General features: G+C 44.8%; 1 protein-coding gene and 1 non-coding gene across 2 annotated transcripts in view; both read left to right on the top strand.

Moving 5' to 3' along the window:
• Positions 1–23508, top strand: part of LOC124552712 (acetylcholine receptor subunit alpha-like) — a 699835-nt gene that overhangs the window by 348088 nt on the left and 328239 nt on the right. Inside the window, exon 3 of the mRNA XM_047127053.1 lies at positions 22680–22789. Coding sequence (XP_046983009.1) covers positions 22680–22789 — 110 coding nt within the window. The remainder of the gene's footprint in view (positions 1–22679; positions 22790–23508) is intronic.
• Positions 5384–5458, top strand: Trnar-ucu. Its single transcript has one exon. It is a non-coding gene; the product is annotated as a tRNA-Arg (tRNA).

A 23508-nucleotide genomic window follows, 5' to 3' on the forward strand; every position in this document is an offset into this window, starting at 1 on the left:
TGCGCAAACACTGTCTCCACGTACGTCGTTCCCGGCGGAGGGGGTGAGGGGTCCACCGTGGCCGAACCGCACAATCGCTTTTGGGTCGGTATGAGGCGGCGTTGGGGTGGGTGGACTGCTGTGGCCTATTCTGGGGTTGTGAACCACTGAGAGCTACGGCGGAACGAAGCGTCCGTGTCGTTTCTTGACCCCCAGTTCAATACACACATACAACCAAAGTTCATATGCAAAAGTCGGAGATGAAAGGGAAGCAGTGGTTGAGAACACAGCAAATGACTTGGAAGAGCAATTGAATGATGTAGATAATATCTTGAATAGAAGTTATAAGATGAAAATCACCAAATGTAGCGAAATGTGGAGTTTTATCAAGTGAAAGTGAAGGATTACACTAGGAAGTGAGATACTAAAAGAAGTAATTGATGTTTGCTGTTCAGTCAGCAAAACAACTGACGACCTGAGAATTAGAGTGCACATAAAAAGTGTGCAGGCTATAGGAAGAACAGTATTCATGAAAGCGAGGAATTTGTTAACATTTAACATAAATTTAAGTTACAAGAAAACTTTTATAGTGGTATTCGTCTGGACTGTAGCCGTCTACAGAAGATAAATGTGGTTGGTAAGCAGTTCATATTTGAACGGAATAGAAGCTTTTGAACTGTTGTGCTACAGAAGAATACTGGATATTACATCGGTGAAGCTAGTAACTTACGATGAGATACCGAACCGCACTGAGAAAGAAAAGAGACATGTACCAAAATTTGAATACAAGCAGTGCTCGGTTATAAGACGCATCTTGACGTAGTTTGGTAATACTGGGACGTGCGGGGGGACATCAACACGGCACAGGAAGACCAAGGCATGAGTACAATAAGCCAGTTCAAATGGTTGATGGCTCTAGCAGTTGTGCAGAGATGAAGTAATTTGCAGAGAATAGACTAGCGTGGAGAAATGCTTCGAAGATTACATCATTTTACACGTGTGGCAGTGTGGTGCCGGAGTAGTACTCGGGCAGTGAGGGTTCCGTGCAACATCAAGTGTGTATAGGGACTTCATACATCGCGTGAATCGAGAATTTCGACCAACTTTCTCTGTTATCAATGTCGATACTGGCAACATACCCGTCGAAGGAATACCGACACTTTCGAGAACATTTTAAGTCTGAAGTCGGACAATAAATAACAAAAGAAAGATTTTTTCGTGTGACATAATTAAGAATAGACAATTTACTGATTTTTTACGCTTACCTGTGCTCTGAAACCTTGTTTCGTGCCAAATTTCGTGATTCTTTGTTTTAATCGACGAGTATGAAAATACGTGACGTAAATGTGAAGGCAGCAGACGATCAAGTAGGTAAAAAGACGAGGGCTAATAGAAATCCTTGGGTAACAGAAGAAATATTGAATTTAATTGATGAAAGGAGAAAATATAAAAATGCAGTAAATGAAGCAGGCAAAAAGGAATACAAACGTCTCAAAAATGAGATCGACAGGAAGCGCAAAATGGCTAAGCATGGATGGCTAGAGGACAAATGTAAGGATTTAGAGGCTTCTCTCACTAGGGGTAAGATAGATACTGCCTACAGGAAAATTAAAGAGACCTTTGGAGAGAAGAGAACCACTTGTATGAATATCAAGAGCTCAGATGGCAACCCAGTTCCAAGCAAAGAAAGGAAGGCAGAAAGGTGGAAGGAGTATATAGAGGTTTTATACAAGGGCGATGTACTTGAGGACAATATTATGGAAATGGAAGAGGATGTAGATGAAGACGAAATGGGAGAGAAGATACTGCGTGAAGAGTTTGACAGAGCATTGAAAGACCTGAGTCGAAACAAGGCCCCGGGAGTAGACAACATTCCATTAGAACTACTGATGGCCTTGGGAGAGCCAGTCATGACAAAACTCTACCATCTGGTGAGCAAGATGTATGAGACAGGCGAAATACCCTCAGACTTCAAGAAGAATATAATAATTCCAATCCCAAAGAAAGCAGGTGTTGACAGATGTGAAAATTACCGAACTATCAGTTTAATAAGTCACAGCTGCAAAATACTAACGCGAATTCTTTACAGACGAATGGAAAAACTGGTAGAAGCGGACCTCGGGGAAGATCAGTTTGGATTCCGTAGAAATGTTGGAACACGTGAGGCAATACTAACCTTACGACTTATCTTAAAAGAAAGATTAAGAAAAGGCAAACCTACGTTTCTAGCATTTGTAGACTTAGAGAAAGCTTTTGACAATGTTAACTGGAATACTCTCTTTCAAATTCTGAAGGTGGCAGGGGTAAAATACAGGGAGCGAAAGGCTATTTACAATTTGTACAGAAACCAGATAGCAGTTATAAGAGTCGATGGGCATGAAAGGGAAGCAGTGGTTCGGAAAGGAGTGAGACAGGGTTGTAGCCTCTCCCCGATGTTATTCAATCTGTATATTGAGCAAGCAGTAAAGGAAACAAAAGAAAAATTCGGAGTAGGTATTAAAATTCATGGAGAAGAAGTAAAAACTTTGAGGTTCGCCGATGACATTGTAATTCTGTCAGAGACAGCAAAGGACATGGAAGAGCAGTTGAACGGAATGGACAGTGTCTTGAAAGGAGGATATAAGATGAACATCAACAAAAGCAAAACGAGGATAATGGAATGTAGTCAAATTAAATCGGGTCATCCTGAGGGAATTAGATTAGGAAATGAGACACTTAAATTAGTAAAGGAGTTTTGCTATTTAGGGAGTAAAATAACTGTTGATGGTCGAAGTTGAGAGGATATAAAATGTAGACTGGCAATGGCAAGGAAATCGTTTCTGAAGAAGAGAAATTTGTTAACATCGAGTATAGATTTAAGTGTCAGGAAGTCGTTTCTGAAAGTATTTGTATGGAGTGTAGCCATGTATGGAAGTGAAACATGGACGATAACTAGTTTGGACAAGAAGAGAATAGAAGCTTTCGAAATGTGGTGCTACAGAAGAATGCTGAAGATAAGGTGGGTAGACCACGTAACTAATAAGGAGGTATTGAATAGAATTGGGGAGAAGAGAAGTTTGTGGCACAACTTGACTAGAAGAAGGGATCGGTTGGTAGGACATGTTTTGAGGCATCAAGGGATCACAAATTTAGCATTGGAGGGCAGCGTGGAGGGTAAAAATCGTAGAGGGAGACCAAGAGATGAATACACTAAGCAGATTCAGAAGGATGTAGGTTGCAGTAAGTACTGGGAGATGAAGAAGCTTGCACAGGATAGAGTAGCATGGAGAGCTGCATCAAACCAGTCTCAGGGCTGAATACCACAACAACAACAACAAATGCCACTATCTCTGCCCTGACTTAGAACCGTACCTTTTTACATGAACAGTAAGCCTTAGCATGTGACATAAATTTTCAATTTGATACGTCTACCAGTTCCAAATAAAAAGACGTTTTCACCGACGGACGAATGGAGAGAGACGGATAACATCCTTTACGTGTACTGTGTACCTTGCTTCTTCCAAATTTCACGAATCTAGGCCAATTGTTTAGAAGAGTGGTGTAAAAGGTCGAATCTTTCGATTGCGTTGGCCTGGCAACTTTTTTTTTTTTTTTTTTTTTTTTTTTATTTGCAGCGTCAGTGGACCGTACACCTCAGTATGTGACATAAATTTCAACTCGATACGTGTGTCCGTTACTGATAAAAAGGATTATCAACAGTGGAATAGACAGACAGACAACTAGATGGTCAAAAAATTCCGTTTTTACCGATTGAGGTAAAAAGAACTAAAATCCGTCCGAACAGGCCATTAGGGCCCATCCGAATAGGCCATAAAGGCGTCTTGTGTGAAGGAGGTATGCTATTATGTGTGCAGAATGGGTAGGACCTCTGTGATGTTGGTATCACATAGCTTGCCTTCTGTCCAGAGGAATATCTGCCATCAACTGCAAAAGTATATTTGTTAGGAAATGAAGATAGTTATATCCTCTCACAGACCACCCATGGAAAAAAAACTCCATCCGAACAGGCCTAGGAAGGCTCATCGGTATTGACCGACCACCGTGTCATCCTCAGCCTTCAGGCGTCACTGGATGCCGATATGGAGGGGCATGTGGTCAGCACACCGCTCTCCCGGCCGTATGTCAGTTTCCGACAGGAGCCGCTACTTCTCAATCAAATAGCTGCTCAGTTTGCCTCACAAGGGCTGAGTGCACCACGCTTGCCAACAGCGCTCGGCAGACCGGATGGTCACCCATCCACGTGCTAGCCCTGACCGTCAATGCTTAACTTCAGACATCTGACGGGAACCGGTGTTACCACTGCGACAAGGTCGTTGGCACAGATTGAGGTAGGGAACCGAAAAAGTATTGTAGGGTGAATCTCTGAAAATGCCAGCCACTCCGAGTTGGCGAATAGTCAGAAAAACCACAAAAGAACCTTCGGCCCAAGATGCTGGGATGAGAACGAACAGGCAACGCATCAGGAAGTGGCCATGGGTTACTCAGAAAGTATGTTTCGCCCACCTCCACCCACCTTTGCTCTTTTCGTACAACATGGATTCCAGCGGGGAACCTCCTTGTATCAGTAGCAACGAATTTGCGCCCACATGTATATCATTTGCTCTTTTGTCATACGGTCATAACTAGCTCTTACACCTTGGTATGTTTCCTGGCACATTTTTTGTTTGCTCGCATGTCAGTACGCTGCATTCCATTTAAATTGAAACAAAATGACGAATTTGTGTATACAGTATAGTAGGAAGAACATCTGATTAAACTTGTAGGTGATTTGGGGGGTGTACATAGCGCGAATTCTAGTGCTTAGATGCCAACTTTGAGAGCGGCAATGTCTCTAACCCTGGTAGGCGTTGGGTTCAAATGAGCATACGTGATTGATGTGGGTATGTAATCCCGTATTGATTTGTATATGAAGATAGTAACAGTTCTCGAAAGAACAGATACCATTGATGACCGTGCAGCTTCTCTAGAATAAACGATAATTAATTGAAACTCTCAGGTGCCGACAGTGGTTGTTGATATACCTCAATGGGGACAGCTGAAAATGTGTGCCCCGACCAGGACTCGAACCCGGGATCTCCTGCTATCCATCTGAACCACCGAGGACACAGATGAATAGCGCGACTGCAGGGACTTATCCCTTGCACGCCTGCCGTGAGACCCACATTCCCAACTGTCCACAATCTACATACGTAATGTACCTAATAGATAATTGCCCATCCACTCATTACTCGCGCACACTAAGGTGACGATTCCCGTAGGAGTTCGGCCAACCTGTGCGCATTCGCACAAACAAACGCCAATGGCCGGGTAGCCTATAACTATGTATATGAAAATAGTAACTGTTCTCGATAGAACACGGGTAGCGTGCAAGACGTAAGTCCGTGCAGTCGCGCTATTCATCTGTGTCCTCGGTGGCTCAGATGGATAGAGCGTCTGCCATCTAAGCAGGAGATCCCGGGTTCGAGTCCCGGTCGGGACACGCACTTTCATCTGTCCCCACCGAGGTATATCAACAACACCTGTCAGCAACTGAGGGTTTCAGTTGATTACCGTAATGATTTAACTCTATGGCAAAGTTAATTAACTGGCGAGTGGTCCCACGACCAGATGTTTTCAGTGGATGAGAAATGTGGAGCACTTACTGGCCAGGGCAGCAATCGAACACCCTCTGTTCCACGATAGATCTGCAGAACACAGGCGACATCCAGTACTGCGTTATCTTATTGAAGGATCAGTTCATGTCGACATGTTGAAGGTAGGGCATAATCAGCTAAGGTTGGTATGTCACAAATGCAAATCTTATTGTCCAAGTTACCAGCTGTGTGAATCGGAGCTGATCGTGTTGTGTACTGTAAAGGGCGTCCGCTCCAACCCAGGAAACCCGTACTGTATATATGAAGATAGCAACTGTTCTCGAAAGAACATATACCATTGATGACCGTGTAGCTTCTCTAGGATGAATGATAATCAGTTGAAACCCTCAGCTGCCGACAGGTGTTGTCGATATACCGCGATGGGCACAGCTGGAAATGTGTGCCCCGCCGGGACTCGAACCCGGGATCTCCTGCTTACATGGCAGACGCTCTATCCTATACCATTGATGACCGTTTAGCTTCTCTAGGATAAATGATAATCAGTTGAAACCCTCAGCTGCCGACAGGTGTTGTCGATATACCGCGATGGGGACAGCTGGAAATGTGTGCCCCACCGGGACTCGAACCCGGGATCTCCTGCTTACATGGCAGACGCTCTATCCATCTGAGCGACCGAGGACACAGATGAATAGCGCGACTGCAGGGTCTTATACGTTGCACGCTTCCCGTGAGACCCACATTCCCAACTGTCCACAATCTACATATGTAATGTACCTCATAGATAGAGCGTCTGACATGTAAGGAGATGCCGGGTTCGAGTCCCGGTCGGGGCACATATTTTCTGGTGTCCCCATTGAGGTATACCAACAACACCTGTCGGCAGCTGAGGGTTTCAACCAATTATCATTTAACCCGTACTGTTTCGCCAGGATGAATGCAGAGGAATCTGCGCGGCTTCGCTAGACGCAGTAAAACATAGTTAAATAAGACTTTATTTTTGTCTCTGTATGCAACTCGTTGTCGTATCTTTGGCGGCGCCCGGAGGCCTAGCAAGCCGGCGAGTAATCTGCTGAAGACAGAGGCTGCGGTATATCTCTGCGTCAGCCCTGTGCTCAGGCCGGTGACTCAAGTAAGAGCCGTTGCCGCCCGTGGTGTGGAAGGCGCTGCCATCCGGAAGCTCTGCTAGGAAATGGCGCGTGAGTGTTGTGTGCCACATGCCGTCCTGTGAGTAATCTAACCCTGCCAGGCCATTGCCCGCTTTATCCCACTGGATGGACCGCGATGTTGGATGCCCTGAACTGGCGTTGGATGCTGGTCCCGGCCTCCGGATGGGTAGGCTCTCTGTCCAAAACCACGCTGGACTCTAGAGCAGCTAGTTCCATAGGGTAAATTGGAACTGAGCGTTTGGTGTCTGTCATTGGCCGGGAGGATCTTACGGGGCAGTCCGGCCGCCTTGGAGCAGGTCTTATTAGTAGCGACACCACATTGGGCGACCTGCACGCCGGATGAGGGTGTAATGATGATGAAGACAACACAACACCCAGTCCCTGAGCGGAGAAAATCCCCGACCCAGCCGGGAATCGAACCCGGGCCCCTTAAGGCGGCAGTCCGTCACGCTGACCATTAAGCTATCGGGGCGGACAGTGCCATAGGCTGGAACGGTGTTGCAGGCCGCGGTGGACGAGCGGTTCTAGGCGCTTCTGTCCAGAACCAAGCGTCTGCTACGGTCGCAGGTTCGAATCCTGCCTCGGGCATGGATGTGTGTGATGTCCTTAGGTTAGTTAGGTTTAAGTACACTACTGGTCATTAAAATTGCTACAGCAAGAAGAAATGCAGATGATAAACGGGAATTCATTGGACAAATATATTATACTAGAACTGACATGTGATTACATTTTCACGCAATTTGGGTGCACAGATCCCGAGAAATCAGCACCCAGAACCACCACCACTGGCCGTAACAACGGCCTTGATACGCCTGGGCATTGAGTCAAACAGAGCTTGGATGGCGTGTACAGGTACAGCTGCCCGTGCAGCTTCAACACGATACCACAGTTCATCAAGAGTACTGACTGGTGTAGTGTGACGAGCCAGTTGCTCGGCCACCATTGACAAGACGTTTTCAATTGGTGAGAGATCTGGAGAATGTGCTGGTCCGGGCAGCAGTCGAACATTTTCTGTATCCAGAAAGCCCCGTACAGGACTTGCAACATGCGGTCGTGCATTATCCTGCTGAAATGTAGGGATTCGAATGAAGGGTAGACCCACGCGTCGTAACACATCTGAAATATAACGCCCATTGTTCAAAGTGACGTCAAATGCGAACAAGACGTGACAGAAACGTGTAACGAATAGCACCCCATACCATCGCGCCGGGTGATACGCCAGTATGGCGATGACGAATACACGCTTCCAATGTGCGTTCACCGTGAAGTCGCCAAACACGGATGCGACCATCATGATGCTGTAAACAGAACCTGGATTCATCCGAAAAATGACGTTTTGCCATTCGTGCACCCAGGTTCGTCGTTGAGTACACCATCGCAAGCGCTCCTATATGTGATGCGGTGTCAAGGGTAACAGCAGCCATGGTCTCCGAGCTGATAGTCCATGCTGCTGCAAACTTCGTCGAATTGTTCGTGCAGATGGTTGTTGTCTTGCAAACGTCCCCATATGTTGACTCAGGGATGGAGACGTGGCCGCACGATTCGTTACAGCCGTGCGGATAAGATGCCTGTCATCTCGACTGCTAGTGATACGGGGCAGTTGGGATCCAGCACGGCGTTCCGTATTACCCTCCTGAACTCACCGATTCCATATTCTGCTAACAGTCAGTGGATCTCTACCAACGCGAGCAGCAATGTCGCGATACGATAAACCGCAATCGCGATAGGCGGCAATTCGGCCTTTATAATAGTCGGAAACGTTATGGTATGCATTTCTCCTCCTTACACGAGGCATGACAACAACGTTTCACCAGGCAACGCCGGTCAACTGCTGTTTGTGTATGAGAAATCGGTTGGAAACTTTCCTCATGTCAGCACGTTGTAGGTGTCGCCACCGGCGACAACCTTGTGTGAATGCTCTGAAAAGCTTATCATTTGCATATTACAGCATTTTCTTCCTGTCGGTTAAATTTCGCGTCTGTAGCACGTCATCTTCGTGGTGTAGCAATTTTAATGGCCAGTAGTGTAGTTCTAAGTCCAGGTGACTGATGAGCTGAGATGTTAAGCCCCGTAGTGCTTAGAACCATTTTTAACGGTCTCTGGACTACTCATCAGTGGTCACTGCTGCTGGAGTTTGTCTCGTATCATCTGTGGCCACGGCTCAGTGGTCATCTCGTAAGGTGGCAGGAGTTTGGCCAGAACTGTAACAAGCTCATACACAAGATGTTACACTACGAGGTGCATTCAAGTTCTAAGGCCTCCGATTTTTTTTTTCTAATTAACTACTCACCCGAAATCGATGAAACTGGCGTTACTTCTCGACGTAATCGCCCTGCAGACGTACACATTTTTCACAACGCTGACGCCATGATTCCATGGCAGCAGCGAAGGCTTCTTTGGGAGTCTGTTTTGACCACTGGAAAATCGCTGAGGCAATAGCAGCATGGCTGGTGAATGTGCGGCCACGGAGAGTGTCTTTCATTGTTGGCAAAAGCCAAAAGTCACTAGGAGCCAGGTCAGGTGAGTAGGGAGCATGAGGAATCACTTCAAAGTCGTTATCACGAAGAAACTGTTGCGTAACGTTAGCTCGATGTGCCGGTGCGTTGTCTTGGTGAAACAGCCACGTGCAGCCCTTCCCGGACGTTTTTGTTGCAGTGCAGGAAGGAATTTGTTCTTCAAAACATTTTCGTTGGATGCACCTGTTACCGTAGTGCCCTTTGGAACGCAATGGGTAAGGATTACGCCCTCGCTGTCCCAGAACATGGACACCATCATTTTTTCAGCACTGGCGGTTACCCGAAATTTTTTTGGTGGCGGTGAATCTGTGTGCTTCCATTGAGCTGACTGGCGCTTTGTTTCTGGATTGAAAAATGGCATCCACGTCTCATCCATTGTCACAACCGACGAAAAGAAAGTCCCATTCATGCTGTCGTTGCTGTCAACATTGCTGGGCAACGTGCCACACGGGCAGCCGTGTTGTCGTCCGTCAGCATTCGTGGCACCCACCTGGATGACGCTTTTCGCATTTTCAGGTCGTCATGCAGGATTGTGTGCACAGAACCCACAGAAATGTCAACTCTGGAGGCCATCTGTTCAACAGTCATTTGGCGATCCCCCAAAACAATTCTCTCCACTTTCTCGATCATGTCATCAGACCGGCTTGTGCGAGCCTGAGGTTGTTTTGGTTTGTTGTCACATGATGATGTTCTGCCTTCATTAAACTGTCGCACCCACGAACGCACTTTCGACACATCCAATACTCCATCACCACATGTCTCCTTCAACTGTCGATGAATTTCAATTGGTTTCACACCACGCAAATTCAGAAAACGAATGATTGCACGCTGTTCAAGTAAGGAAAACGTCGCCATTTTAAGTATTTAAGACAGTTCTCATTCTCGCCGCTGGCGGTAAAATTCCATCTGCCGTACGGTGCTGCGATCTCTGGGACGTATTGACAATGAACGCGGCCTCATTTTAAAACAATGCGCATGTTTCTATCTCTTTCCAGTCCGGAGAAAAAAAATCGGAGGCCTTAGAACTTGAATGCACCTCGTAAAACAATTGGAGAACCCAGTTCGAATAACACGACCGCCACCGATCCTACTGATCGCCTGACTCTAGCCTGACGAGTTTTATGGCGCTGATGAGAGACACTTCTTTTTGAGGTCATATGTCATGACCAAATCAGTCCTGCTCTTCATGAGTTGTCAGTGGTCCTCTGTTCTGCTCCACTTGCTTTGTTTCATGGGCATAGTTACTCTAACTTCTGACCATTCCTTTTTAGCAATGTAATTTTTCGACTTATCATATTTTCATTCTAATGAAGACGCCCCTAGTAGGTGTCGAAACATAGCTCAATCTACCTACCAGTTATGACCAATCGGCTGCCTGTATAATCCTACTTTCGGTTAAATTTTCTCACTTTGAGAAGACAGAAGAAGAAGCGATCTGTTCTATTTGCTAAAAACCTTCTAGAGCCAAGATGGCACAAGTATTTCTTTATTTAAAACAACCGATTTCGATAGACCATTCCATTATCTTCAGGTGTTAAAAAACTTTTCCTTACGAAACGTATTCGTTTTAAATTTTGGTTATGACAACCTAATATTAATAATAATATTTTCGACCATTCCCTTCTGAGAGAGCGTATGAACTTGAGTAGTCATGATTTCTTCTTCTTTCTTTTTTCTTCCCAAATTCTCTTCATACGTTCACTGCGTTCTCTCTTGCGTTCTTCCGACCATCTTTTTCCCGTTCTATTCTCCATATGATCTTGTTCAAGTGTGTGTTTCTTTATGATGTTTCTAAACTGTTCTCTATTGTTTATGTTGTCTTGTGTGATCCCCAGTTCTTTAATGTCTTCTTCTGCTTCAGTGATCCACTTTGTCTTGTTTTTGCTCTTGTTTTCTATCTCAAAGATTTGTCTTGTGAGCCTGCTTTTATTCATCCTGCTGATATGTCCATAAAATTTCATCCTTCTCTTTCTAATGATGTCTGTTAGTGTTTCTATGTCTTTGTAAATGTCTCTCGTTGATCTCTTCATCCAAATTCCTTACCAAAACACTGGTTCATATACTTTCCTCTCAATTTTTTTTCCTGCTTTTCAATCTCTATCTTATATGACCATGAATCACTGTAGTTTCTGCAGCATCAAGTGCTTCTGGTAGGACTACTGTGCTGTAATTCCTTAGTTTCGCATTGTCAGAAATAGATTTCTTATTATAGTGATTCCAAGTGAGCGAATATACTTTTTGTAATGTTAAGATTCTATCTTTATTGGCTATTGAGTTCAGCCCTGATGGTTGAATTCTCTCTCCCAGATATCTGAAGTGGGCAGCTTCTGCAACTTTCCCGCATTGAGCAGTAATGGGGAGATAATTTACAGGTTTGTTTTCCATATACTGCCTTTTCTAGTAGGAAATTTGTAGCCCAACCTTTTATATTATACTGTTTTTAATCCACATGACAACTTGGCGTGAGGTCCAGCTTAAAATGAAGACGTTTCATAAGAAGAAGGTTTTTTTGAGACCTGACGATAACAACTAAAGTCTGTCGAAAGCGGTTGTTTTAAATAAAGAAATACCTTTATGCGATCCTGCCTTTAGAAAGATTTTAACAAATTTGTTTCAGTGTCCTATCTGGTTCGTCAAACCCCTGATATAGGTTGCTGCTTCCTCGTTAGCATTTCTTGCATAATGTCAGGAGAGTAATGGCGGCAGGTTGGTCTGCACTCGTCTAACGCTTTTCCGCACAGATTGCTCACACTCATACACAGAAGTGATGGTGTCGCAGTCTTGTGAACGACTAACAGTATCTACATCTACATCTACATCCATACTCCGCAAGCCACCTGACGGTGTGTGGCGGAGGGTACCTTGAGTACCTCTATCGGTTCTCCCTTCTATTCCAGTCTCATATTGTTCGTGGAAAGGAGGATTGTCGGTATGCCTCTGTGTGAGCTCTAATCTCTCTGATTTTATCTTCATGGTCTCTTCACGAGATATATGTAGGAGGGAGCAATATACTGCTTGACTCCTCGGTGAAGGTATGTTCTCGAAACTTCAACAAAAGCCCGTACCGAGCTACTGAGCATCTCTCTTCCAGAGTCTTCCAATGGAGTTTATCTATCATCTCCATAACACTTTCGCGATTACTAAATGATCCTGCAAGCGCGCTGCTCTCCGTTGGATCTTCTCTATCTCTTCTATCAACCCTATCTGGTACGGATCCCACACTGCTGAGCAGTATTCAAGCAGTGGGCAAACAGGCGTACTGTATCCTATTTCCTTTGTTTTCGGATTGCATTTCCTTAGGATTCTTCCAATGAATCTCCGTCTGGCATCTGCTTTAACGACGATCAACTTTATATGATCATTCCATTTTAAATCACTCCTAATGCCTACTCCCAGATAATTTATGGAATTAACCGCTTCCAGTTGCTGACCTGCTATTTTGTAGCTAAATGATAAGGGATCTATCTTTCTATGTATTCGCAGCACATTACACTTGTCTACATTCAGATTCAATTGCCATTCCCTGCACCATGCGTCAATTCGCTGCAGATCCTCCTGCATTTCAGTACAATTTTCCATTGTTGCAACCTCCCGATATTAAACAGCATAATCCGCAAAAAGCCTCAGTGAACTTCTGATGTCATCCACAAGGTAATTTGTCGAAATGTTTACGGTAGCGGTTGCCTCGTGTCGATACTTCCGTGTGCTTCACCAACGCCGTTCTGTCGGATCCTATAAAATTTCGCTCTGCTGTTCCCTTACTTTCTGGATGGATAAACAGTACCCAGTGGTACACCATTCCATCACTGGATCTGTACGACGTCTGGCAGCGTTGATTTGCTCCGACCCTCCACATGTTGATACGACCACCGAGATGTACGCAAAGATTTGGCGCCACTGTCGACACACCTTCTCTTACTGCCGCTTGAAGCGAAGCCGCGGCGGTGGTTGACGTACTAACAGTCGGACAGAATTTATCCCTCTGTCTGAGTGGATACTCGTCTTACTGGAGACAAGCCCCTTTCCTCACTGTACATGATGTAGCTGTACGATCCTGCACTGCAGACTGAACAACATGTCAGTCCCCTCGGGCGCTAGTCGCTTGGGCCGGTAAGGTCGCATACAGCGTTCAATATGGCGGCCCTCCTGAATCGTTCGTTACCCTATTCCCGTCTCAAACATTCCGATCTCGACGAGTACGAGCAGCAGCCTCAGGACGACAGCCATAACAGGCCACGGTCCTGCACTTCTCGACTTCTGACACGCGCTTGTAGATTTTTCTTCTTGTTACACGAGATCGTTTTACTGTATGCCACGTCTTACGACCAAGCTTTGGTGGGACACACACCCCAAAGCCTAGTGTTCCATGTAGAAATGAGCCGATAGGAGTTCTGAATTTAAAATAAAAACTTCTCCCCGTCGGAGGTTCGAGTCCTCCCTCGCCCATGGGTGTGTGTGTTGTCCATAGCGTCAGTTAGTTTAAGTTAGGTTAAGTAATGTGTATATGTGTTGTGCAAACACACACCATCAGATTATTTGACATGTCGCTCTAACGAAGTAGGCGAGTGTCAACAATATGTCTCATGGTCTTATCGTGTAGTGTTTATCTTCTGCCGTTAGGTCAGACGATAGAATTGCCACTGGCACACTTAGAGTAGCAGATTGACAGTGACCAACTTTAAACAGAACATGATTAAAATAATAACAAGCCTAAAAACTACTTAACTTGGTTCTGGATGCTATTTACAATTGACAATTTGAAGTTCCTTTGGTCTTGGTACGTTAATCTTATTCTCACATATCTCTGATACTTGACAAAAAAGTCTACACATTTATGTTCATGGCTATGTACAGGAATATGATAATCTTAATTAGGCGCAGACTGAAACTTGACTACAGACAAATGCAGACTGGCTAATTGGAGGTCTGTACACTCGTTATAATACCTCACGCGTTCAGGTATCACTGCGCGAGTGTGATCCGCGAGGAGAAAAGGTTCTACGTTAGCAACAATCTCATTGGCTGCATTACATATTAATACGCGGATCGGCGGAAGCAGAATTTGGTCCGTCTCTAAGGCAGCGCCATCTCGGAGTGCAGAGACGGACGAGCTCTGCGCCTGCGCTGTTGTGCTTAGCGAGGCGCACTCTAGTGGGAAAGTTGTGTACGTGCTGACTATGAGGAACTATGTACACAACAGTAGGCTTAGGGACCAATGACTTAAGTAGTTTAGTCCCATAAGACCTTACCACAAATTTCCAGATTTTTATCTATGTCGCTTTGGTGAGTTTTAAACGGTAATAAAATTACAGACATTCAGAAATGATTGAGGAGGATAAATGTGTCCATTTGAGGTAAGGGACCAAGAAGCGGCAGAGTCGAATGTTAGAGCTATGATCACTTGTTCATTTTCTCTACTGTGCTACACACCACTTTTAAGGAACAATTGCTTGTAGTTCTTGAGATATGCGTTTTAGTGCTCATGTTTAATAACCTTTTATCCTTGTTTTGGTTCAAATGTGTATGAAATCTTATGGGACTTAACTGCTAAGGTCATCAGTCCCTAAGCTTACACACTACTAAACCTAAATTATCCTAAGGACAAACACACACACACATGCTCGAGGGAGGACTCGAATCTCCACCGGGACCAGCCGCACATCCATGACTCAGCGCCTTGTTTTGGTCTATACCATGACTGATGAAAGTTGCCTACCCCACAGTTTCATCAACAATAGTACCAGTACATGTATTCCACTGTCAAGAGGTATCAGAACCATTTTATACTCTCTCGTTTCCAGACTATGATCACCGAGGACGTTACGCAATAGTTATTTTAAAATAAAAATTTTAAAATAAAAACACTGTTTACGAATATGTTTTCACGATTGAGCGGTTTTTAAAGGACTGGAAACAATAGATCATTGACATAAAATTGTGAATGCTTTCCAGTATTTCAGGAATACATTCGACATCATTTTTATGACTCTGTATCTTAGCCGGTAAAAACGGAACCCTTCACAAGATCACTTTGTTGTCCATCTTTGTATCCGTTCGATTAGTAACACCCCTTTCTCTTAGGAAAGGGTGGCAGTATCAAGATGAAATTTATGTCACATAATAAGATCTACGTTCTCCTGGCAGTCTAAAGACTTAAGCCTCTAAGGCAATGCAATAAAAAGATACGCCTGTTGTCTAATTCTCAGAAACTCCCTCATCAAAACCTATAAGGTACCTCCCGGTCACCAAGACTCATAAAATTTGACAAGAAGTAAGGTTTCTGTTGTGTACATAGTTCCGTGTAGTCAGCGCGTACACAACTTTCCCACTAGAGTGCGCCCCGCTAACCACAACAGTGCAGGCGCAGCGCTCGTCCGTCTCCGCACCACGAGATGGCGCTGCCTTAGAGACGGACCAAATTCTGCTTCCGCCAATCCGCGTATTAATATGTAATGCAGCCAATCCGCGTATTAATATGTAATGCAGCCAATGAGATTGCTGCTAACGTAGGACCTTTTCTCCTCACGGATCACACTCGCGCTGTGATACCTGAATGCGCGAGGTATTATAACAAGTGTACAGACCTCCGATTAGTCAGTCTGCATTTGTCTGCATTAGTCAGTACCAGTCTGCATTAGTCAGTACCAGTCTATAGTCAAGTTTCAGTCTGCGCCTAATAAGATTATCATATTCCTGTACATAGTCATGAAGATAAATGAATAGAAACTTTGTCAAGTATAAGAGATATGTGAGAATAAGATTAACATACCAAGACCAAAGGAACTTCAGATTGTCAATTGTAAACAGCATCCAGAATCAAGTTACGTAATGTCTATGCTTTTTATTATTTTAATAAATGTGTGTGAAAATTAATCAAGTTCTGTTTAAAGTTGGCCCCTGTCAATCTGCTACTCTAAGCGTGCAAGTGGCATTTCTATCGTCTGACCTAACGGCAGAAGATAAATACGCCACATTAAGACCACGAGACATATTGCTGACACTCGCCTACTTCATTAGAACGACAAGTCAAATAATCTGATGGTGTGTGTATGGAAGGTCTTACAGTACGCACACCACAGTTTCACACAGTACAAATAAAGGAAAAAATCGTTCATCTGTAATTATATGACATCAAAAATACTTCTTCGCGAATAGAAACTTACATGGTATTCGCAATCTGTTAAAAATTTCAGGAACTATTGTAAAGAGTTTTATCTCGGTTTCAGTAATAGGTCCGGTGATTCACGAGGTGGCTCTCTGTGTATAATTTACACATATTTCATGCTGCGATAAAGTGAATTTCTCCGTCGCTGTGAAAACAATGTCTTTGCCATCTAGCGATGACAGGCGTAAGGCGCAATGCCGGCTCATTCTCCTTAAAAACATTCCCCGACAGTCTACGCTTACGATACGTCCAGAATGTGTAATGTTTCAAAGCAAAATAATACTCGTAACTGATGCACGATCAGACTTAATTGTTTGGGACGAGGTATCAATAGCCTACTACATATCCATTGAAGCGTTCCACAGAACAACTCGCGTAACAACAAGAGCCCTATGCCCGGATGTATCTTTTACTTCTCTGTTGGCTTCCGTCAAATCTTTCTGAGCCGTGTATCGACTCGTGCTACACATTAAGTTTAGATTGCATTGGTTCTCCTTTTCTTCCCCTGGCATGTTTCTTTGATATGTTGTCTGTCATTAAGTGGCTGCTTGGTTGTCTTTTCCCTCTGCTATCGATATCTACGTTTTTGCTTCCGGAAAATTGCTGTGGAGGAAGTGGGAGATTTGACCGGTTGTAACCTCGTGTGGTGGCGCGGAAGTAGGGGCGTTGCGCGCAGAGAGTGTGGTGGACACGGGAGGGCTGTGTGGCTCTCCAGCGCGAAGCAGGCGTGGGCGGTTGTACCGAGTCGCCACGGGATGTATGTCGGTTGTGTGTAACGAGCGGGTCGAGTTGACGAATGAGCTCCCTGCGTGTAGGTTGTATACTGAATCGCCCCACGTGTAGTTGCTGTTGATTTCGCCTTGGTGGGACGTTAACAAGCTTCTTTAAATCCTCCGTGCCAACACTGGAGCTTAAAAGGAGACACCTAACATGAAGGAGCAGTCACTACCCGTCAACAATGCAGAGAAGACGTGAACTCCGGTGACAGAGCGTGTTGTCGCGTGACCGTGGCGTGTTAGGTACACTGGCGACGCGTGCGCGGACGGATGTGTGGATCCTTGCCATCGGAGGTCGTGTACTGCCTGTTCGAGCATAACTGCAAGTTAAGTTCGTGGAAGGTTTAATCATTAAGTAACAATTTTGTGTAACCAGCGTCTCTTCTGCCTTGTGGCCTCCGGCGACCGGGTTTCCTGTCTCTGGCACCGGTGTAATTGAAGACAGTGACCTTTCCTTCTCCTCTCGTTACTGTCCGATGGGAGGTGTAGGTTTGGCAGTTTAGTTGTTTCGCTATTCTGTCGAGTGTTATGAGTAAATTCATGCCTTTTGTTGGTTGATCATGTGGTCGCTCATTCAGGACTGTGTGGTGTAGTGTTTCCTTGCACGAGGTTAGCTCTAATTCTGTCAGCAAGTTAAGCCATCTTATAACAAGTTTTCGCTGGCTAAAAGTCGGTCCAGTGACCAGTCTGGGAGTGGCAATTGTGTTTACCAGCGTATTTAAATTGCTCAGTATTCTGCCTAGCCTGAGCATCCCTGAGTGGGTGATTTGTGTCCGCCTTACACGGGTCCGTCATATCTACTATGTTCTAATGATATTCCAGGACACTTTTGTTTAAGTTTTTTTTAAATTCCTCCAAGTTTGTAAATTCCCTTTATTGCCATTAATCGTGTGTTTGCTGAGACCTGTTTAATTTTTTTTTAATGACGGTGTTGCTAGCTTCAGTACCTCACCGTACTTTATTAACAAAGTTCTGTATTTACTTTAGTAGCCTGTTTACTAATGTTCTTTAAATTTTTTAAAAAATTGTTGTATTGCTGTAAATTACTTTGATTGGCGTTAGCGGCGTATTTGAAAAGGTAGTTTATTGCCGTACTGCTAGCTTCTGGTTTTTTTAAAAAATATTGTATTGCTATAAATTACTTGATTGCCGTTAGCGGCCTGTTTAAAAAGCTGTTTGTTGCCGTACTGCTAGTTTCTGTAAGATACGAATAAAACATTTGTGAAAATCTCAACTCGACAGTTAACTGCAAGAAATTTGGCCCCGTTTCCCAACTTGTGGTGTGGCTTGAAGTAACCGTAACCACTGTGTGTGTCACTTTCAAGTAATCACAGCAGAGACTACAGCAGTCAACACATCTTCAAAGTGCTAGTTAGCAAAACATGTTAATCGAACAAAAATAAATGAAAAATTACAATAGCGAATGCGAAATAACTCAAAAAATTTAAAGTTAACAGATTGTCGAAAGTCTTGGATTTCTCCGGACAGATATCGTGCCAGTATCGATCTCGATAACAGGGAAAAAATCGTCGAATTTCTCGATTCACGGTATGGATTTATATACATATACATGGATTTATATACATAATTAAGAATGTACGGAACCCTCGAAGTGCGACTCCTATTCGCACTTGTCCTATTTTTTACGTCCTCGGGTCCACTGTACTTCAAAGTGCATTATTGCGGACTTCTGCTGCGATAAATATTGAGACAGCGGTTATCTGTTTAACAATCTCAACAAAGCTCGCCTTAAAGTCGTTTTTCGATTTGCTCGTTTACCCTCGCACCATACAATATGGGATATGCCCAAAAGTCGGACGACCAAAATATGTCAGAGTCTGATAGCTATTCGTTTTAATGAAGGTTAGTGATAATCTAATTCACTTGCTGCTGTTTTCGCAGTCTCGTTGCGTATTTCTTTCACTGATTTTTAGCTCCGGGACAATACGTCTTTCCAGTATGTTCGTTTATCAACTCTTGTGGATAAAGGCTCAAAGCATAGCTTAACCAATGAAGGTACGTCAGTGTTATATCCTGCGTCTGCCCAAATGTTTATTAGAGTATCATGTAAAATCGTGACGTAAATGGATTAAGAAATTCTGGAGATTTTTCCAAACAACGATTCCCCTTTATATGCGATTTAACATATGTGTTAAAAATATGTAGCCTACATCTATCCGTACATTTATTTTTATTCCATACATCGGAGGCTGTCGTCTAACTTAGACAGGACGCAAAGGAAATATAAAATTAAAGCAAATCTTCCGACCAGCGGTGAATATCAGTGCTCTTATCGGTTCGGAAAAGGATGATCTGGGACTGTGGAAGGCTGGAATTATAAAATTCCTCCCCAGCGGGACAAAGCTTACATAGGTCACACGATACGCACAGTACATGGCAGGTGCGTAAAACATGAGCGCCACACTCTACTTTCGCAGTCCAGTAAGTCGACCGTAGCTGAGCATTGTATTACCACAGGACACACTGTGTAATATTCTGCCACCAAAATCGCGGCCCCGGCGAGATCCTATTTGGATTCGTTAATTAAAGAATCTGTGGACATACGGCTAGCACAAATATAAATGATGGTGGCTTTCAGCTGGCCAAGGCTTGGGATCCGGTGATCTCTTTAATTTCGTTTTAGAGAAAATATTTTATTCATAATGGCACGTCTGGTGACATACTTCTTTTTTTAGCGCTGCAAGCGCGTGTTCCGACAGAAGGTGGACCCGCAGTTTCCCCTTTCCGCATGCGTCTGCGCGCTACAGATGGAACAATGTTTGCAAAGGGCGCGGATTTCGATAGAGGGTGCCCCTGTGACGGCCACCAATGCACAAGCGTCTCCACGCCAATTTTTGCTGTAAAGCCGACACCGTGAACTAACATTCTCCAGTGGCAGACACTTACCTGAAAATGGCTGAACAGTTGCCAGCCAAAATATCGCGGCAAGAAGTCAACATCATCCGGTTGCAGTCCCGAAACCTTATACAATATTTGAGTTTCGTGAAAAAAAGGTTGTTAATGCACTACATAATCATGATGTTATTGCAGATCGTGAAAACTTAGAATTAAGCAGTCAAGAACTTTACGAGATCTACGCCCCTTTACATATCATATGTGTGTATCTATATATTACAATATTATATATATTAGAAATATGTAGCCTATGTCTGTCCAAATGTTTATTAGTGTATCGTGTAAAATTTGAAGTAAGTTGTGAAGAACTAGATTTTTACTAACAACGTCTCCACAGGGTGGTCCATTGATCGTGACCGGGCCAAATATCTCACGAAATAAGCGTCAAACGAAAAAAACTACAAAGAACGAAACTTGTCTACCTTGAAGGGGGGAACCAGATGGCGCTTTGGTTGGCCCGCTAGATGGTGCTGCCATAGGTCAAACGGATATCAACTGGGTTTTTTTGTTTTCTTTTAAAATAGGAACCCCATTTTTTAATACATCATCGTGTAGTACGTAAAGAAATATGAATGCTTTAGTTGGTCCACTTTTTTCGCTTTGTGATAGATGGCGCTGTAATAGTCACAAACATATGGCTCACAATTTTAGACGAACACTTGGTAACAGGTAGGTTTTTTAAATTGAAGTACATAACGTAGGTACGTTTGTACATTTCATTTCGGTTGTTCCAATGTGATACATCCACCTTTATGAACTTATAATTTGTGGGAACGCATGCTGTTACACTGTGATTACCTGTAAATAGCACATTAATGCAACACATGCTCAAAATGATGTCTATCAACCTCAATGCATTTGGCAATATGTGTAACGACATTCCTCTCAACAGCGAGTAGTTCGCCTTCCGTAATGTTCGCACAAGCATTCACAATGCGCTGAGGCATGTCGTCAGGCGTGGATCACGATAGCAAATATCCTTCAACTTTCCCCACAGAAAGAAATCCGAGGACATCAGATCCGGTGAACGTGCGGGCCATGGTATGGTGCTTCGACGACCGATCCACCTGTCGTGAAATACGCTATTCAATACCGCTTCAACCGCACGGGAGCTATGTGCCGGACATCCATCATGTTGGAAGTGCATCGCCATTCTGTCATGCAGTGAAACATCTTGTAGTAACATCGGTAGAACATTACGTAGTAAATCAGCATACATTGCACCATTTAGATTGCCATCGGTAAAATGGGGGCCAATTATCCTTCCTCCCAAAATGCCACACCTTACATTAACCCGCCAAGGTCGGTGATGTTCCACTCGTCGTAGCCATAGTGGATTTTCTGTTGCCCTATAGAGCATATTATGCCGGTTTACGTTACCGCTGTTGGTGAATGACGCTTCGTCGCTAAATAGAACGCGTACAAAAAATTTGTCATCGTCCCGTAATTTCTCTTGTGCGCAGTGGCAGAACTGTACACGACGTTCAAAGTCGTCGCCATGCCATTCCTGGTGCATAGAAATATGGTACGGGTGCAATCGATGTTGATGTAGCATTTTCAACAACGACGTATTTGAGATTCCCGATTCCCGCGCAATTTGTCTGCTAGTGTTGTGCGGATTAGCTGCGACAGCACCTAAAACACCTACTTGGGCATCATCATTTGTTGCAGGTCGTGGTTGACGTTTCACATGTGGCTGAACACTTCCTGTTTCCTTAAATAACGTAACTATCCGGCGAACGGTCCGGACACTTGGATGATGACGTCCGGGATACCGAGCAGCATACATAGCACACGCCCATTGGGCATTTTGATCACAATAGCCATACATCAACACGATATTGACCTTTTCCGTCATTGGTAAACGGTCCATTTTAACACGGGTAACGTATCACAAAGCAAATACCGTCCGCACTGGCGGAATAAATAATAATGTCGTGTGGCGAGGGCCTGCCGTCGGGTAGACCGTTCGCTTGGTGCAAGTCTTTTGATTTGACGCCACTTCGGCGACCTGCGCGTCGATGGGGATGAAATGATGATGATTAGGACAACACCCAGTCTCTGAGCGGAGAAAATCGCCTACCCATCCGGGAATCGAACCCGGGCCCTTAGGATTGACAGTCCGTCGCGCTGACCACTCAGCTGCACGAATATATTATAAAAAATGGGGGGTTCCTATTTAAAAAAAAACGCAGTTGATATCCGTTTGACCTAAGGCAGCGTCATCTAGCGGGCCAAGCATAGCGCCATCTGGTTCCCCCCTTCAAGCTAGACGAGTTTCGTTCTTTGTAGTTTTTTCGTGAGATATTTGGCCCGGTCACTATCAATGGACCACCCTGTATTTTGGACACTCCACACGCCTACCATTTTCAAGTCTTTGATGTCGATTTTGTGAGGTGGTTTCGGGAAGTGCGTTGTACTGCTTTCCTTATTTTGTGTATTCCCTGCCCCTCCCTCCCCTGCCACAGTAGCGATTCCCCCCCCCCCCCCCCAGCCCAGCACCCCGCCGTCACCAGTCTCTGTGAGAGTCCTGGCGCGCCTGTCTCGACTGCTCTGTGTGTTGGCAGTCGTGGTACGACTACAAGCTGCGGTGGGAGCCCAAGGAGTACGGCGGCGTCCACATGCTGCACGTGCCCTCCGACCACATCTGGCGGCCAGACATCGTCCTCTACAACAAGTGAGTAGTTCGCCAACCACACAGCGAGCCAGCCCCCAAGCCCGTCTGCGGCGCGACGCACTGCGCAGCTACCTCGAGTACCCTTCCGCAAGCGTACGTTACACGATCTACAGGCCCTGAAATGCAACGCTTGGCGTTCGGTAGGTGGCCGTAAAAGGATTCAATTGACTTATACGATACCCCAACCCAAGAACCAACTCTCTCTGTTCCAGAAGTAACCAATACGCTTACAGCTACTTCTTAATCAACACACAGCAAAGTACAACAACGTGCACTTCATTCACTCGAATTTACTCTCCAGATACCCCCAAACATTATCATTCATGCCGTACTTACGACCTACAGCCATTGCAACGGAATACTTGGCATTCGTTTGATAGCGATAAAAGCTTCACTCGATTTATATGAAACCCCAACCTGGGCCCGCCGGGGTGGCCGAGCGGTTCTAGGCGCTACAGTCTGGAACCGCGCGACCGCTACGGTCGCAGGTTAAAAAAAATGGCTCTGAGCACTATGGGACTTAACATCTGAGGTCACAACTCCCCTAGAACTTAGAACTACTTAAACCTAACTACCCTAAGGACATCACACACATCCATGCCCGAGGCAGGATTCGAACCTGCGACCGCAGCGGTCGTGCGGTTCCGGACTGTAGCGCCTAGAACCGCTCGACCACTACCGCCGGCCGGTCGCAGGTTCGAATCCTGCCTCGGGCATCT

Source organism: Schistocerca americana, chromosome 10 (genome assembly GCF_021461395.2).
Source record: "Schistocerca americana isolate TAMUIC-IGC-003095 chromosome 10, iqSchAmer2.1, whole genome shotgun sequence".
Classification (NCBI taxonomy): domain Eukaryota; kingdom Metazoa; phylum Arthropoda; class Insecta; order Orthoptera; family Acrididae; genus Schistocerca; species Schistocerca americana.